We start from the raw sequence: 18542 nt of genomic DNA, 5'->3' as shown, positions 1-18542 counted from the left end.
AGTCCATGGGCGACGGTAACCACTCACCATCAGGTGAGCCGTATGTTCGTCTACCTACAAGGGCAATAAAAAAAATACAAGGGAGTATTAGGGATATTTGTAGGATGTCTTGTATGCTTTCATAGTTGCATATTATGTGACAATAAGTATTAAAATTAATTACGTTTTACATAAATCTCCCTATCTCTCTCGCACGATTCATAATGGCATTGAAATCTTGAATTTACATCGTTTTTTGTTAATTGACAAAAAAAAAACTAGCCTTGTAATTTCTATATTTTTTTTATTGCTTAGGTGGGTGAACGAGCTCACAGCGCCCACCTGGTATCTGGACATCTACAACGTAAATGCCGCCACCCACCTTGAGAATAAGATCTAAAGTCTCAGTATAGTTACAACGGCAACCCCACCCTTCGAACCGAAACGAATTATTGCTTCACGGCAGAAATAGGCAGGGTGGTGGTACCTACCCGCGCGGACTCACAAGACGTCCTACCACCAATGTTCCAATTTCAATTCCAAATATAATGTCTTGAAACTCTGTTGTACAGATGACAATTTTAGCGCAGAAAACGGTATAATAGTGGTGAGAGCCACGCGGTGGCCCCTCGCCGTCGACCCTCAAGGTCAGGCCCTCATTTGGATATCCAAACTTGAAGAACCTAATGGCATACAGGTTAGCAACGCGCCTGCCCTTAGTCAAGTTATTAATTGTGTTACATTGCGCGCTATCACAATTCACATAAATGACTTTTCCCGCAAATTTCTTATTTAAACTTATTTTATTATGTATTTACCATCACGACCAATGTCGCAAAGTTAATCTCGTTATATGCCGACAATCATAGGGTATGAATTGTTTTTTAATGCGTGCCTTAAACACACCATACCATCAGTGTTGTGACGAGCGACCAAAATAAAAATTTATGAGAGATTTTATAAGGTTAATAAAGTGAGGTTACAAAAGCGGTCACGGTCCTGTATCTTATACCTACTTATAAGCCCAATACGAAGAGCCCCTAGCCTAAACAAACATATTCTAAAAACTGTAGATCTTCCTCTAACATTAAGAGAAATTGGAGTAATACTGGTACTAGGCCGGTTTTATAATTTTTTTATTAGACGTATTGTAGTCATATGCCCACAAGGTAACGCGATTTGGATCCGGTGGTAGATTCAGCGAAGCACTGCCCTTCCTGGGGCCAGTGTTACCAACTTCTCTCAAGCTGAGTTCCGTGAACTCTTCTACCAGCTCGAAGAAGCTGGAATAGCACCTGGAGGCTATCGGCGATCACATTAAAAAAGAAAAAAAGAAGACTCCGCATTTTTAACTGGAAAATTTTATTCCTTTCACCAGGTAGTCGACTTCGGGCAGCCTAACTATTTGAAAGTTATGGAGTCATGTCTAATGGAAGGGAAGCCGGTAATCATTCAAAACGTTGGCGAGATTCTAGATCCTTCCATAGCCCCGATCTTGGACAAGGCCATCGTGAAAATCGGGAATGATCTGGTCATAAAGTTTAATGAGAAAATGATACCTTATAATACCAAGTTCAAAATGTATTTGACCACTAAGCTCGGTAAGTATTACTAATGAAGCTGTCATCATATCATTACTTAAGATGTATTTGACGTAGACATAAGACCGCCGATCTGCTAAAGTTCCCTGGATTATTCTGAAGTCGGTCAGCGCAGAATCGATCATTATGGCCAACCTTTAGGGAGGACTATGTCCTGATTTCGCTAATGATGTTGAGACTAGCTCTCACTTTGTTTAATTACTTTTGTGTTTATTAGTATAACCTACTGATGTACCTAATAATGTTAAGTGGTAATCGTCGCATTGCAGAACACTGTGGCGAGAAGTTTGAGGTAAAATCTATTAAAGTAAATGCTTCATAATCTGGTATGACTCGATGATCTGTATACTTAAGAGATTAGCGGTCTTTTTTTTATTGCCCTTGTAGGCAGACGAGCATACGGTCCACTTGATGGTGAGTGGTTACCGTCGCCCATGGACTTCAGCAATGCCAGGGGCAGAGCCCAGCCGCTGCTTACCAAATTCACAATTTCACAATGTATTAGTTAGTACATGTTTCAAACAATACGCTCGTCTACTGTAATGTAACATAGTATGGCCTGTACGTGGTCTCGTTTGATCGCAAGGTAATCCCGTTTATACACCCGAGACCCTGACGAAGACCACAATGGTGAACTTTGCTGTCAAAGAAGAAGGTCTGACGGCGCAGTTGCTCGGCATAGTCGTCAGGAAGGAGCGGCCGCAGCTCGAACAGATGAAGGATAGTTTGGTTATGACCATAGCCAACAATAAAAAAGTCTTGGTGAGCTCGTTAAAAAATTAAGATAATTTAATTTGCGTAATTGCTGGTGGTAGGACGTCTTGTGAGTCTGCACGGGTAGGTAGCACCGCCCTGCCCATTTCTGACGTGAAGCAGTAATGCGTTTCGATTTGAAGGGCGGGGCGGCAGCCGTTGTTACTATACTGAGACCTTAGAACTTAACATCCAACCACTTAACATCAGGTGAGCCATGAGCTCGCCCACCCATTAATGCAATAAAAAAAATTATAGTATTGGCTTAGTCGTGTAGTTACGACTCACGTAGTGCTAAGTGGCTACCAAGCCCTATAGACATTATCAACGAAACTGCCACCATTGATCTTGAGACAGTTCTAGGGCTCAGTTTTTATAGTACAGCGCTTGTCCCGTCCTTCAAACCGATCTCATTACGTCCTCTGCTGAATGTCATTATTTTTGCCAACTTCTAACACCAAGGTGGCCAAAGTCACGAACAAATATGGGCTATGGTCCATGACTTATTATAGGTTTATAACCCAGAAATAATAACATAAATAGCGCCCTTGTGCGGTCTCTAACAAAATCCTACTCTTGGGGTTGGAGCGCATTATTCACGGCGACCCTGGACCGAAAGCATGTCTCGGTCGTTATCAGTCATTGTGGCCTTCAAATACACTCAATATAACTGGCTGGGTACGCAAGGTGGACCTCGAGAACGATCTGCTGCGGATCATGTACGAGTCCCAAGTGCCGCTGCTGGAGAACGAAGAGCTGTTCGTCACGCTCCAGATCTCACAGCGAACGTCTGAGGAAGTCAAGGAGGCGCTGATCACGTCTCAGGTCACCGAGAAGGAGATTGATGCTGCAAGACAGGTGGGGTGTAGCTTTAGTCGTGGCCACAGACCGTTCATACGCAGATCAGTTTTTTTTTATTTATTTTTTATTGCTTAGATGTGTGGACGAGCTCACAGCCCATCTGGTGTTAGGTGGTTACTGGAGCCCATAGACATCTACGACGTAAATGCGCCACCCACCTTGAAATATAAGCTCTAAGGTCTCAAGTATAGTTACAGCGGCTGCCCCACCCTTCAAATCGAAACGCATTACTGCTTTACGGCAGAAATAGGCAGGGTGGTGGTACCTACCCGCGCGGACTCACAAGAGGTTCTACCACCAGTAAAAAGTCAGTTCGTTGTGTTTCACTAGTTATGATATTGGATATATTCGGTGATGATATTGGAGTTTAAAGCAGGAATAATGGCAAACATTCATCTTGATTGATCTAAAATATTACCTCAAACGTGAAACCTGTATACATAAATAAGGATTGTGTTTTCCAATATTTGTATTGAATTGAATCTTTTTCTATTTCTAGTTTCAATTTGTCTCATTCTCATTTACTATCACATCTTCCGCTATCAGGACGTATTTCAATCATATTGAGTAGAACTACTGCGCTTATTCACAATGCATTTTCAGTACGTGGCTGTATCATTGGGACTATTGAAGTTCATGAGCGACAATGATCGTTAACGGTCAGGTGAAACGTTGATCTGTCTTCAAAGACTTTAAGGGAGGCATTGTTGAAATCCATGAGCAACAATTATTACTCACGGTCAGATTAGGCGTATGTGGCATTCAAAAGCGTTTGGGATGTCTAGCACCTATAAATCTTTTAGACGAAAATATGATGTTGCGAATTAAAGCTCAACGAATACATCTCGCGCTTAATTCTGCAGCGTTCGATAGAGCATTGGAGGCGGTCATCTATACTAATATATAAATCTACAGTGATTTTTACGGATGTTCCGTTATAACTACTGAACCATGCATCCGATTGACTTGAATCTTGGTATCCATGTAGAAAACACATGTACTTAATGGATAGGCTAATATTTATGTGTGTGTTGAACTCCCAAATAATAATGACCGTAAATAATAAGGTTAATTTTAAATGCCCAGCGAAGCGGGCGAATACGGCTAGTGTTTTAGTATACAAATAAAGGCATAACATATTCGTGTTTGTGCGCAGGGATACGTGCCAGTCGCGGTGCGGGCCTCCGTGCTCTTCTTCGCTCTGAACGACTTGTCGCGTATCGACCCGATGTACCAGTTCTCTCTGGAAGCGTACATAGACTTGTTCACTTACTCCATAGACAAAAGCCCCAAAGGAGGCGAACTGGAAGACAGGATTAATAATTTGAATGAATATCACACGTACTCTGTTTATAAGTTAGTATTGTCTTCTTCTACGTATGCAGGGTATCATTTACATAAAAATATAAAAATAGGGATATTTACAGTGTCAATGATTCCACACGAGACTCATACCAATGCTATAAATACATAAATCGGTGTTTCTCGAGCGTTATGACATGTCCTTCTTTAAACGAGGCCTGGGGAGGGTATTGAACGGTAGGCAGCGACTTGGCTCCCTCCCTGGCCTTACTGACGTCTATGAGCGTTGGTAACCACTCACCATCAGATGAGCCGTACCCTCGTCTGCATAAATAAAAACCTTGATCACTTTGTTTGTTTCGCTTTCCCGACTTAAACCGAATAATTTATATATTGCGAATAGAATTCTGCACCGATCATCATACAATTTTGCCAACACGTTGTCAGGAATAACGCACCATTTAAGACGCTTAAATAAAAGCGGCTCTAAATAAAATAATAATATGTTTATTGTATGTAAAAATGTACAATCCGTTTTTTATTATGGCGGGGATCACGGCCTCCTGGATTTTTTAGCCGCGCATGCGCGTGACGGTACCAAAGGTTTCGCCACACCACCCCCCCACGGAAACAAACAAATCAGTAGCAAAACAATTTAAATTACTTATGTCCTGAATCTAACCTGCCTGCCTGATCGAGTGGTATATGGTTTTACAGCATGGTGATGAAGGCAACTGTTGTGACACTAGTTTTGTTATCAAGTACAGGTTGAAATTTATTTTGTAAAGTATCTAATTCAATGAATGCTGGTTTAACTCTGTCGACATTAACAACAACGTTCCTACTCTTAACATCTACAGTTAGTGTTTTTTTTGCTTAGGTGGGTAGACGAGCTTACAGCCCACCTGGTGTTAAGTGGTTACTGGAGCCCATAGATATCTACGACGTAAATGCGCCACCCGCCTTGAGATAGCAGTTCTAAGGTCTCAGTATAGTTACAACCGTTACACCACCCTTCAAACCGAAAAGCATTACTGCTTCACGGCAGAAATAGGCAGGGTGGTGGTTACCATCACTGGCTCGCTCAAACACTTGATGTTTATGTTTATGTTTCAAGCTACAAGCTCTTCCGAAATATTGATTGATATCCACGTTAATCTGAATGAAGCTGCCTCAGAGGTCGTATTGGGCCAAACGCTCGCCGCAGCTGTAAGGCAGTAAGTACACCGATATGCACGTGCGTGTGTCCGACCCAGGAACACGTGCCGCGCGCTGTTCGAGCGACACAAGCTGCTGCTCTCGTTCCACATCGTGTCCCGGATCCTGTTCCAAATGAACAAGATGAGCGCGCACGAGTACCTGTTCCTGCTGAAGGGCGGCGTCGTCCTGGACAGATCCGAACAACCCGAGAATCCTACCAGTTACTAATCATTTAATCTATTACATATTACCAGTAATTATCTATACTAATATATAAATGTACAGTGGTTGTTACGGATGTTCCGTTATAACTACTGAACCATGAATCCGATTGACTTGAAACTTGGTATCCATGTAGAAAATATATGTACTTAATGTATAGGCTAATATTTATATGAGTGTTGGACTCCCTACTCATGTTGCTCTGAAAAAAAAAAGTCTGAAAGTGGCACCTGTGACAGAGAAGCTGAGGAGTGCACGTTTGGGATGGTATGGACATGTGATGAGACGAAATGAAAATGAGGTTGTTAAGAGAGTGTTAACTATGAATGTGGAAGGATTTAGAGGAAGAGGTAGACCTAAGAAGAAATGGATGGATTGTGTGAAAGACGATATGGGTAGGAGGGGAGTGAGCGAAGAAATGGTATATGATAGAAGAGTATGGAAGGAGAAAACATGTTGCGCCGACCCCAGGTGACTGGGAAAAGGGCAGGATAATGATGATGTTGGACTCCCTACACCAGTTGCCGGGGCGTTAATGATGAGAAATAATGTTAATTTTAAATGCCCAGCGACGCGACGGGTACAGTTAGTTAGATCTATAACAGTATCTAAGTATCTATATAATAGTAGTAAGTAATTATTAGACCTTGTATCCGGTTACTAGTAATAATTAGGTCCAGTATACACTTACTAAGTAGTATTAGATCTAGTATCCTGTTACTAATAATTAATAGATCTAGTTTCCTCTTACCGTTAATTGTTAAATTATCCTCTTACTATTCGACCTACTTAGTTTTCTCTTACTGATAATTATTCGATCCACTACCCTTTCGCCAGTAATTATTAGACCCACCATCCTGTAAGCGCTAGATAACGTTCTGCTAAGCCGAAATTAGCCGACGGTTTTGATGTATAATATTTTTCGCACGGCACCGTATTTGTTTTTTTGAATCCATTAATCCTAACTAATAACCTGTTGCTGAACTGTGAACTGGCTCACGACTGACACTTTGGTATATGGTTCAATCAGCAGCTCATATGTGCTATATGAGGTCGTAATCTCAAAAGTATTGTAATATCTAGAAATAGACAACGCGATAGTATCTAATAGTGTGGGCTGACTTAGAGTTAAAAAAATTCGTAATGTGAATAAGGAATATTGTAATGAATCAGACTGGATGCCGGACGAGTGCTGGGACAACGTGACGGAGCTGGACAAGCTGCCGGGCTTCCACGGGGTGGTCGACGCCTTCGAGACCTTCAGCAAGGACTGGAGGGACTGGTACCTCCACCCGGAGCCGGAGTCGCAGCCGCTCATAGGTTTGTGTTCATGATAACTAATGAAGTCGTCGTGGCCTAAAGGATAAGACGTCCGGTGCATTCGTATATAGCGATGCACCGGTGTTCGAATCCCGGAGGCGGGTACCAATTTTCCTAATGAAATACGTACTTGACAAATGTTCACGATTGACTTCAACGGTGAAGGAATAACATCGTGTATTATAAATCAAACCCGCAAAAATTATAATTTGCGTAATCCCTGGTGGTAGGACCTCTTGTAAGTCCGCGCGGATAGGTACCACCACCCTGCCTATTTCTGCCGTGAAGCAGTAATGCGTTTCACTTCGAAGGGTGGGGCAGCCGTTGTAACTATACTGAGACCTTAGAACTCATATCTCAAGGTGGGTGGCGGCACTTACGTTGTAGTTGTCTATGGGCTCTAGTAACCACTTAACACCAGGCTGTGATTTTATTATTGTTTTAATATTAAATTATCATTGTCTAATTATAATTGCATAAATTGACAAAAAATGCTAAGCAATAGCTTTACCGCGGCAGTTTCCGAGTGCCACAGGTTTTTTTTTAATGCTTAGGTTGGTGGACGAGCTCACAGCCTACCCGGTGTTAAGTGGTTACTGGAGCCCATAGACATCTACAACGTACATGCACCACCCACCTTGAGAGAGATAACTAAATAACCACATATGAGCGGTGAAGTCATCATACATTCAGTGCTAATAAAGAAGTCATGTGTCGACAGGCGAATGGAACGACATCTGCAACGACTTCCAGAAGATCCTGTTCATCCGCTGCCTGCGCGCGGACCGCGTGTCCGCCTGCGTCACCGCCTTCATCGTCAGCGTGCTGGGCGCCCGCTACGTGGAGCCCCCCGTGCTCGACATCAAGGTACGTCCTCGCCCCGGTTCACAAGGTGATAGTTGCAGCGGTAGCCATCATACAGCAGAGGATATTTGAAACACGCTGATCTATCCCATACAACCACATTACATAGAGCCGTCAGTCTGCCGAACACGTATAGGCAAAAATCGGTACTGCACCTTTGCAAGTTGCTAGTAGAGAGGTTCATCGTTAACAAAAACTAAAGAAAGATTTTCAAAAATACTAAATTTGATCGCGGCTTTTGAATTGCGTCCGGACAGTTTTTGAAGTGAAACTTCTTTAGGCACGCTGAGAGAAAATTTAACTCGTAATAGATTCGTTGTTACGGCTAGAGAGAAAATATATAATTTAGGAAGAGCTAGAGTGAGAAAATAAACACCGCGTCTCGCGAGTCACTCGACCGGGGAAAGAGGGGAAAGAAAAAGCGAGTTAGTTCGTTTTTCTTATACACAGCATTCCCTATTACAAGAGAAATTTTATTTAAGGATGAAAAATAGAGAAAGAAAGAAAACCACAATACTACACACCGCAAAAGAAGTTTCACTTCTTTCACGTGCGTCAAGTTGCACGCGCACAATTTTTTTTCTTGATAGCAAGCCTGGGAGGAGTCCACGTGGAAGACGTCGCTGCTGTTCGTGCTGTCCCCGGGAGTGGACCCCACGGCCTCGCTCATCCAGCTGGCGCGCGACGTCAAGATGGCGGACAAGTTCCAGTCCCTCAGTCTCGGGCAGGGACAGGCGCCGGCCGCCGTCAGGTACGGGGCTCCGTCCACGGTGTATAACCGTATGGGTAGCTTCCTAGTGCCTAACTTCCTTAGCTTCCTAGAGTATTTTATTAGACGAAGTCAACTGACGTTTACTGTGTTGTCAATTTTTGATGAAATAAAAATAGTGTTGTGACAAAGTGAATGATATGAAATTGCCTCGATTGTCTAGTGAATAGTTAGTGTGCCGAACTTCTGATATCGGGTACGGGGTTCGAATTTTAATCGTGTTTTGTACATACCAACGAGTTTTCGATGATTATGTTCCTATAATATCTACCTATACTGAAGACCGAGTGTTATAAACATTAAGGAAAACATTGCGATGAAACTTGTAAGACTGTCCTATTTTCAATACATCATGTAGTTGAAACTAGGTAGGTGAGGAAAATAATAAAAACTGATTGTAGTTACATACTACTAGTAACTTATATTAGAGTACTTAATATAATTTTATTGTAAAATAGAAATAATATTCTTTTATAGTTTGAAATGATTAACTATTCACACTCATTGTTCATTCATCTGATTGAACGAGAACTGAACGCATCACTATTACTTTAAATATAGCAACATTATTTTACAAAGTGACATTAGCTACTGTCAGTTGGATTCGTCTAATTAAAAATACGACTATAGACCAGTTTTACGTAGGTACGACTGTAACGTGGGTTGTGTGGGGGCAGGCTGCTGAGCCGCGGCATGCGCGAGGGCGGGTGGGTGTACCTGGCGAACTGCCACCTGGCGTGCGCGTGGCTGGCGGGGCTGCGGCTGGACGCGTCGCGCGTGCACGCCCGCTTCCGCCTGTGGCTGTCGTCGCTGCCCGACGCGCGCTTCCCGCTCGCCGTGCTGCAGCGGAGCATCAAGATGACGACGGAGCCGCCCCAGGTCCCATACTATTACCGACTACTTCGGAACTTAGATTTGTGTGGAACATGACCTATCTTTTTTGTATTTAACTGCGGCTGGGGTAGGTACTTCGTAAGCAGGCTGAAGCGTCAGGCATTCGGGGACTATTGAGGCTGACTAGATCTTGTTACTCAGGGTCAACGTCAGCATTGACTATGTGATATCTAAGTTCCGTTTCATTCGGTTACCGGTATTTTGAAAAATACTTTTAGTATGAAGGCTCCTTAACCAACTCATCGACGACCAGGGCCTCAAAGGGAATCTGGTTCGTATATACGCGAACATGAACGAGGATCGCTTCGACGAAGCGACGCCGAAGTATCGACGGCTCCTGTTCTGCGTCTCGTTCTTCCACTGCACGCTCATCGCCAGGAAGCGGTTCCGGCAGCTCGGATACAACGCCGTCTACAGCTTCAACGATGCCGACTTTGACGTGAGTCTCTCGATATTGACAAGCCACTAATAATTCAATTCGTTCGAACCTTGATAGGCTATAGATACTGGTTTGTTGTGGTCTTAGGGTGCCCTACTCGACTTTAGGGCCCTCACAAGCTGTCTCCACTGGACTCTGTCTTACGCTTGCTCCTTGACATCACTATAGATACTGGTGGCGAGTTTTAACCAATTACTGTAATATGACTCTCCGCGTGTTTTCAGTTCGAAAGATATCTAATCATTTCCGATAAAATAATTCCGATCTAGTCTGATGATCTCTTAAGATCTTAAGAATATAGGTAAATCCACTATGACATTAATGCAATTGTTTTCTTTTTGAGCCATAAATAATGAGGTTTTGTTACCTACTTAGCAAACGAGTGTCGTTCAAGACTTTGGGGAGCTTTAGCGCTGCCAAAAGCACACCTGGCTCTTATTGCTTGATATATGTGTTAGTCAATCGTGTCACGGTGGCACTAGTAGTAAATAGTTTAAAAATGATTCGTCTGTCCGTTTATTTTCATTTCCCAGCCCAACTTGGACTTTTATTTTTTTAATGGTATCTATTGGGCTCGATCCTAGGATAAACAATGGAATCTTGCCTTTTAACTGCGTGCTAAAAGTGGGACAAATAGCTAAGACGATCAAAAGTAGATGACATCTGAAAATAAAGTTGATTCTTCATTATAATCATAATCAGCCCATAAAGGTCCACTGCTAGACATAAGATTCTATCAATGTTAGTTACAACAATCTGTCCTGCACTACATGTATCTAACGGAATCCCGCGACATTCAGCAGGTCCCTTCGAGGGAGGCCTACCCACAATTCCTCAGCCCCATCTCTCTTTAACAACACCTTGAAGGTACCGTAAATTTGCAGGTATCAGATAATTTGCTGTCTAACTACTTGGAGGAATACGATGAGGTTCCGTGGGATGCTTTACGTTATCTGTTCGCGATCATCAACTACGGAGGACACATCACGGACGATTGGGACAAGCGCGTGCTGATCGCTTACATCAATCAGTTCTTTTGCGAGGAAGCTCTCGATACACCGTTTTATAGGTGATGCTTGGTTTGCGTGTTTAATGGATGGCTCTTTGTTGCGATAAACGTGTAGCGCGACGATACATTCCGAATGGGCTCTCAGCTTTTTTTTTATTGCCTAGATTAGTGGACGAGCTCACGGCCCACCTGGTGTTAAGCGGTTACCGGAATTCACCTATTGGTGGGGTGGTGGTACCTACCCGTGCGGACCAGTAATTATGCAAAATTATGACTTTGCGGGTTTGGTTTTTATTGCACGATGCTATTCCTTCACCGTGGAAGTCAATCATGAACATTTGTTAAGTACGTATTTCATTAGAATAATTGGTACCCGCCTGCGGGGTTCGAACACCGGTGCGTCGATACACACAAGCACCGGACGTCTTATCCTTTAGGTCAGGACGACTTCAATGCTCGACCATCAGTGCTCAAGGACTCTGACGAAGAGTTTCGGAAGATCAACATTGTATTAACCAAACGAGAATTTTCAAATCTTACAACGGATTTTAACCAGCTACTATTAATCAGACTGTCGTCGATGCCGTCGTACCACATCCCGCGCGACGGCAGCCTGGAGTCGTACCGCGACTTCCTGGAGCTGCTGCCTGGGTACGAGCGCGCGGAGTCCGTCGGGCAGCACGCCTCCGCCGACGTGGCCACCCTGGCGCAGGTCAGCCAGACGGTGCTTCTGGGTTCTGGGGAACTTACCAATTACTAGCTTTTGCCCGCGACTTCGTCCGCGTGGAATAGTTTGGCATAACGCTAAATTCCGACCGACCTTACGTAGAATATCATCTTTATAAAAACACCATCACAAATAATGCTTTGTTTTAGAACTAATTTGGTTAGCATAAAAAACGTTATAGAGAGCCAACCGTTATATAGCCTATAGCCTTTCTCGATAAATGAGCTATCTAACACAGAAATAATTTTTCAGTGCGAGTTTGTTAAACAACGCTTACAGAATCGCACGGCTGTTCCTGAGATTAGCGCGTTCAAACAATCAAACTCTTTAGCTTTATAATATTAGTATAGATATGCGCTATAAATTTAATTTCGTGTTAGACAGAGAGCTGACTATGGAATAATGACGTCAGAGTTCAAATCCGCAATACTAATTCAGAGAAAAATTCTATAAGAAAGATAAATTTTTTTATAGAATTAGACAATTTTTTATATAGGCAGTTCATTTAACTACAATCTGGTAATGAATTGTTGATTTTTCTGTATTGGACTATTTAATTGTAAATCTTATGAAGGTCACTTGTTGATCCTGCCCGTAAGCGTATACTTGTCTCGAAGATTTAGCTACGTCATCTTAGTAGACATCTCAAATATACTTTGCATCGGATACTACAATTTCTTCGCTTATAAGAAACATTAATCCTGAAAGTCGTGCTCAAAAGGATGGGATAACCTTATGTTACTGTATTGCGATAGGTGTTTGATAGGTATACTAAATTGTCAATGTAATCTGACGTTTTGAATTGAGTGACAATCACATGGAAAAGTACATTACATGCGTATGTACATGCGAAGCTGATAAAAGCGCATTGTTCGAAACATAGCAACCGTATTTCCCTCACCGCGGCGGAAGCGGGGGAGAGGCGTGGACTTTCAAAATGAACCAACGTGCAGCAACAAAAAAAACGTATAATCATTGTCGGTCCCGCAAAACGGTACAAACTTTAATCCAATTTAATAAACCAGTTATAAATCCGCTTTTATTCGGATAAGCCTTGCATCTTGTTGGATCGCAACGGCGCCAACACGCATTAAACTTATTTTAGGATGCGTTGATAATGTGCTCCACGCTGTTCGCTCTGGCTTCCACCGGGGGAGGCGGGGGGGGCAGCGGGGACGACCAGAAGGTGAACGAGCTGGCGGCGGAGATGCTCTCAAAGCTCCCGAACAAGATTGACGTGGAGACCACGGAGAGAATGATGGGGCCGGAGATTGTGATGCCCATGTGCGTCTCCCTGCTACAGGAGATTGGCTACTACAATACCCTGCTGACCGGCATTGTGGGCGGGCTCAAGGTGAGCCGCTATATCCGTTGAATCGCAGCTTTTTTTGTTATTGCCCTTGTAGGCAGACGAGCATACGGCCCACCTGGTGTTGAATGGTTACCATAGCAATGCCAAGGGCAGAGCCAAGCCGCTGCCTATCGTTAAGTATTCTCCACAAGCCTCGTTTGAAGAAGAACATGTCATAGCGCTCGGGAAACACCGTGGAGGGGAGCTCATTCCAAAACCGGATGGTACGTGGCAAAAATGATCTCTGGAAACGTACTATGGATGACCACAGTGGCTCCAGGTAGTATGGATGAACTCTACTCCGGTGGCGGGCGGTGCGATGGTAAAAACGAGATGTTGGTATCATCTCAAACCATTCCTCAGAGTCCCTCCGCAGATCCGGAGATTCCAAACGATCCATGAGAGCTGTTTTACCGATGTTAAGACGCTTCGTAAACCTGTTTGAGTAGGCTCCACCATCCTGCGTGTTTACTTATTCCGGGTGAAGGTTTAATTTATTGTATTAGTTTCATAGTTATGGTTCACTGGTTATGTCATTCGTTTGTGTTGCGTTATGAGAGCGCTGCGACGCGACGGGAGGGGTGGGTGCCAGTTACTCGAATTTTCTCGTAGGAGCTCCGACGCGCCATCGAGGGTCTGGTCGTGATGTCCGAAGTGCTGGAGGACATGAACACTTGCATCTTCGAGGGGAGGGTGCCGATTTTTTGGCAGAAAGGTCTGTTCTACGAACGATTTATTTGATTTATTTATAGTAACTGTATGAATGGTACGCCTGTTAGAGTAAAGCAGAGTAGTCTTCTTCCTAGTCGGATACTCTTGGCAGAGTATTCGTGGCAGCAGTAGTTGTACATAAATAAAAAATCAAACTAATTGCAAAACATTAAACAAAAATTACAATACTGATGATACCAGACGCCATGACACCGGAACTCACACTACGATATTTATATTTTGCGCCTAATGTATCACAAAATAAGAATGAATTGACTCGCCGGGCTATTGAGCTTCGCGTTGCTCTATTCGCGAGTTATGTACTGCAATAATTTAAGCTTTGATCGGTAAATTACTATTATATTTCTTCATCTGTTTGAAGCGTATAATAGCCGTTGTTGAAACGCAATTAAGATTTGTCGTATTGTTTGTTATGGTTCAATTGTATTGTTTTAATTTTATCAGAAACTAGCTGACCCGCAAACGTTGTTTTTCCATACAAATGATTTCTAGGAAAGATAAATAACGTAGATACCGACTGCAGCGCCATCTGCCGGGCTGATTTGTAAATCTAAACCATTCTCAAATCCACCTGAAGGTACAGAGAAAATTTCATTAAAGTCCAGCCGTTTAGGAGGAGTTCAGTGTCAAACACACGCACAGAAGAAATATATATATATATATATTTTTTGTTGCTTAGATGGATGGACGAGCTCACAGCCTACCTGGTGTTAAGTGGTTACTGGAACCCATAGACATCTACAATGTAAATGCGCCACCCACCTTGAGATATAAGTTCTAAGGTCTCAGTATAGTTACAACGGCTGCCCCACCCTTCGAACCGAAACGCATTGCTGCTTCACGGCGGAAATAGGCGGGGTGGTGGTACCTACCCGTGCGGACTCCCAAGAGGTCCTACCACCAGTGATAAATAATATATAAAGATGACACGGTCATTGAGAACTCTCTCAGTCTGGTCGCATAGCACCAACCCTTGTTCACAGAACGTAATCACTAGACACTGTTCTCCTTGACATTTCTTTACCGATCTGGATTGATTGTTTCGTATCCGAGTTTCAAAATTGAACTATTCCCTGATTGTGTTTGTACAATGCGTTCCCTGATTGCGTTTTTTTGAAGTTGTCGTGGCCTAAAGGATAAGACGTCCGGTGCATTCGTGTTGAAGCGATGCAACGGTGTTCGAATCCCGCAGGCGGGTACCAATTTTTCTAATGAAATACGTACTCAACAAATGTTCACGATTGACTTCCACGGTGAAGGAATAACATCGTGTAATAAAAATAAAACCGTAATTACTGGTGGTAGGACCTCTTGTGATTCCGCACGGGTAGATACCACCGCCCCACCTATTTCTGCCGTGAAGCAGTAATGCGTTTCGGTTTGAAGGGTGGGGCAGCCGTTGTAACTATACTGAGACCTTAGAACTTATATCTCAAGGTGGGTGGCGCATTTACATTGTAGATGTCTATGGGTTCCAGTAACCACTTAACACCAGGTGGGCTGTGAGCTCGTCCACACATCTAGGCAATAAAAATAAAAAGTTTAAAAATGCCGTTTTTTTTTCTATTTCCCAGTTCAACTTGGACTTTTATTTTCTTAATGGTATCTATTGGGCTCGATCCTGGAATAGAGAATGGAATCATGCCTTATAGCTCCGGTGATGTTGCTCAGGTCGTCCGTCGATGAAGCCGCTAGGGTCGTGGTGCCGCGAGCTGTGTCTCCGCGGGACGCACCTGGCGGCGTGGGCCGGCGCCCCGCGCGCCCCGCCCACGCTGTGCTGGCTGCCCGCGCTCGTCGCTCCGACCGGCTTCCTCACCGCCGTCATGCAGGTCAGTGCTCGCCCTCAAGGCCCTCCTATAGCTCAACAGCCGGACCCCACCCACTTCCGTGATGACGATGTAACGCCTTCCCTGACCTTCAAACCGGAAGGAATGTCTTTTTCACGACCACAATGGCACAGGTGATGGTGCCTACGGCAAATGTACCGCCAGCAATTAGGGTTTTGTATCTGAGAGGAATAACGAAAAGCAGTCAAAATAGTACGTATTTAAAATATTAAACTAATTCAATGCGAAGGTGAACAAAAGTGTATCAAATTAGTTGATTAGTTATTTTATTTCAAAATCGCATACACAATGGTTATTGAGAATCTTATCGAAAATACTAGGGGTTTCATTCAAAAGAACAACAAAAATCCCTTGAAGAAAAACTGATTAAACAAATTATCTTTTGAATTGTCCAACAAATGCACAAGATTTTTATTTTTTTTATTGCATAGATGTGTGGGCGAGCTCTCAGCCCATCTGGTGTTAAATGGTTACTAGAGCCCATAGATACCTACAACATAAATGCGCCACCCACCTTGCGATGTAAGTTCTAAGGTCTCAAGTATAGTTACAACGGCTGCCCCACCCTTCAAACCGAAACGCATTACTGCTTCACGGCAGAAATAGGCAGGGCGGTGGTACCTACCCGTGCCGACTCACAAGAGGTCCTACCACCATTGAGCACAAAATTTAAATCAGACAAGCACATCTATTGGTAGTCTGTGGAACCGACGGCCAGAATCTATGGCTCGCCTTCACGTTCCATCGCCACGTCATCAGCTCAGTTCAGCGGATAGACATTGCCTATGCGAGTTCTGCTGATGGTTCGTCTGCAGTCGATTACTGAGCGTCAATGTGCCCGACAGACCACGGCCCGTGGCGAGGGTTGGCCCATAGACACGCTGTGCTGGGAGTTCACCGTTATGCCGCTCGAGGAAACCGCCTTCGTCCGCCCTCCGAGAGATGGTGGGGTTTACATCAGGTAAGTTCAACTTGAACAGCTATGTCGAATCCAGGGTCATAAGTACTCAACAAGTGCTCAACGAGTTCCGAACGTTGTAAAAGACAAGGCGGGGTAAAATGCAAAAACAATGTTGAGCAGATTGTACTCTACCCCGTTAATAATAAGATTTTTTTTGTCTTCATTGCAACGATGGATGGACGAACTCACGGCACATCTGGTATCAAATGGTCACCGAAGTCCAAAGACATCTACAACGTAAATGCTGACACCTACTTTGAGACATGAGTTTTAAGGTCTCAGTACAGTACAACGGCTGCGCCGCCCTTCAAACAGAAACGCATTACTGTTTCACGGTAAAAATAGCCAGGGTGGTGAAATCTACCCGTGCAGACTCACAAGACGCCCTCCCAACAATAAGTATTTATTGGTTCATAGAATTCATAAATATTTACAGTAGCTATTGACACTAAAACTCTCGTAACCCGTCAGAGGCCAATACTTGGAAGGGGCGAGCTGGTTTAAGAAAGAAGGGTATCTACAGGAACCCCTTCCCATGCAGCTGGTGTTTCCCATGACGCCAATACACTTCAAGCCGATCAGAGCCACCGGGAGACGACTGAAGAGTAAGTTGAACTTTCTTTATGGTCAAACAGCATGATTTTGCCCAAGGAATCAAGCCACCATTACTCGTGAAAGACTCCTACCGCGGGATGAGGGGGAAACTCAACGCACACCTGCTTATTTCAAACGGGTAGGCTCGTTCATCGGAAAGGCAGAAAATGGTTTACCTTATTGGGCGTACACACAAAAGCACGAAGCCCTGCCATTAGGAAATACGAAAATGTGACCCTTGGGATGTGACGTCAACGACGTCATGTGGCGTCAATTTAAGCATTATATTATGGCAGATGGCAGAACGTGTTAAGTGCCCAATAGTGGTTACAATAATCTTATCTACTTCTTCTACATAGTAGTCTCGCGTAACGACTTGAAAAGCAGTACATCCGTTGCAATATTATTGACTTCATGTCTCCAGGTAGTTGGCGGTGTTCACGTTGCCTTGGTGATGATGACTCTCTCGCTTGACAGTACGCTTAACACTAGTCACAGCGTCAGTTCGTTCAAAACTATGCAGCGAAAAAAGAAAAAAGCAACACTTGGAATCATCATCATCAGCCTGCGGCAGTCCACTGCTGGACAAAGGCCTCCCCGAAAGCTCGCTACTGAACCCGATCCTCGGTTCTACGCATCCAGTTACTGCCAGCTGCCTTGCGCAGGCCGTCGCTCCATCTAGCTGGACCTACCCCCCCTTATGGCAGCTACACTTGAAATAATGCAATATAACTATTATTGATAATTTTTGTTGTTCCTGTCCAGACCGGTACACGTGCCCTTGTTACTACTACCCGCTGCGGCAGGGAGCGTTCGTGGTGGCCGTGGACCTACCGTCTGGGAAGGAGTCCTCCGATTTCTGGGTTAAAAGAGGAACGGCCTTGTTGTGTACTTTAGCTACGTAAATAAATATATTAATGAAGAGGTGTTTTCAGTGATTTGGTTTATTGTTTCCTTACGAGGCTTATTCAGCCCTTCTGATAATTGATGAAGGCCTGATTATAAGTGACATGGTCAAGGGCATAATTAAGCCGCAGTCTAACAAAAGGGTGGTTCGTCATTCTTCTGTTTTGTTAATAGTATTTATTACATTTTCAAAAAATCATCAGTGAGACTG

At 43.7% G+C, this 18542-nt stretch overlaps 1 protein-coding gene across 4 annotated transcripts in view; it reads left to right on the top strand.

Annotated features, from left to right (window-relative positions):
• Window positions 1–18347, top strand: part of LOC101737362 (dynein axonemal heavy chain 2) — an 82862-nt gene extending 64515 nt beyond the window's left edge. For 3 of the 4 annotated variants that reach the window (XM_038014469.2, XM_038014468.2, XM_062671336.1), the window contains 19 exons: window positions 552–676; window positions 1358–1580; window positions 2167–2342; window positions 3021–3191; window positions 4351–4550; window positions 5753–5916; window positions 7092–7238; window positions 7960–8105; window positions 8693–8853; window positions 9549–9750; window positions 10019–10204; window positions 11089–11273; window positions 11784–11925; window positions 13046–13294; window positions 13904–14006; window positions 15695–15852; window positions 16716–16831; window positions 17303–17436; window positions 18191–18347. In XM_038014469.2, coding sequence (XP_037870397.1) covers window positions 552–676; window positions 1358–1580; window positions 2167–2342; window positions 3021–3191; window positions 4351–4550; window positions 5753–5916; window positions 7092–7238; window positions 7960–8105; window positions 8693–8853; window positions 9549–9750; window positions 10019–10204; window positions 11089–11273; window positions 11784–11925; window positions 13046–13294; window positions 13904–14006; window positions 15695–15852; window positions 16716–16831; window positions 17303–17436; window positions 18191–18330 — 3128 coding nt within the window. In that variant the 3' untranslated portion in view covers window positions 18331–18347. The remainder of the gene's footprint in view (window positions 1–551; window positions 677–1357; window positions 1581–2166; window positions 2343–3020; window positions 3192–4350; window positions 4551–5752; window positions 5917–7091; window positions 7239–7959; window positions 8106–8692; window positions 8854–9548; window positions 9751–10018; window positions 10205–11088; window positions 11274–11783; window positions 11926–13045; window positions 13295–13903; window positions 14007–15694; window positions 15853–16715; window positions 16832–17302; window positions 17437–18190) is intronic. The other variant, XM_038014470.2, reaches the window with a different exon arrangement.
• The last annotated feature ends 195 nt before the right edge of the window (window positions 18348–18542 follow it).

This window comes from Bombyx mori, chromosome 12 (assembly GCF_030269925.1).
Source record: "Bombyx mori chromosome 12, ASM3026992v2".
Lineage (NCBI taxonomy): Eukaryota > Metazoa > Arthropoda > Insecta > Lepidoptera > Bombycidae > Bombyx > Bombyx mori.
This window is presented reverse-complemented; position numbering and strand designations above follow the sequence as displayed.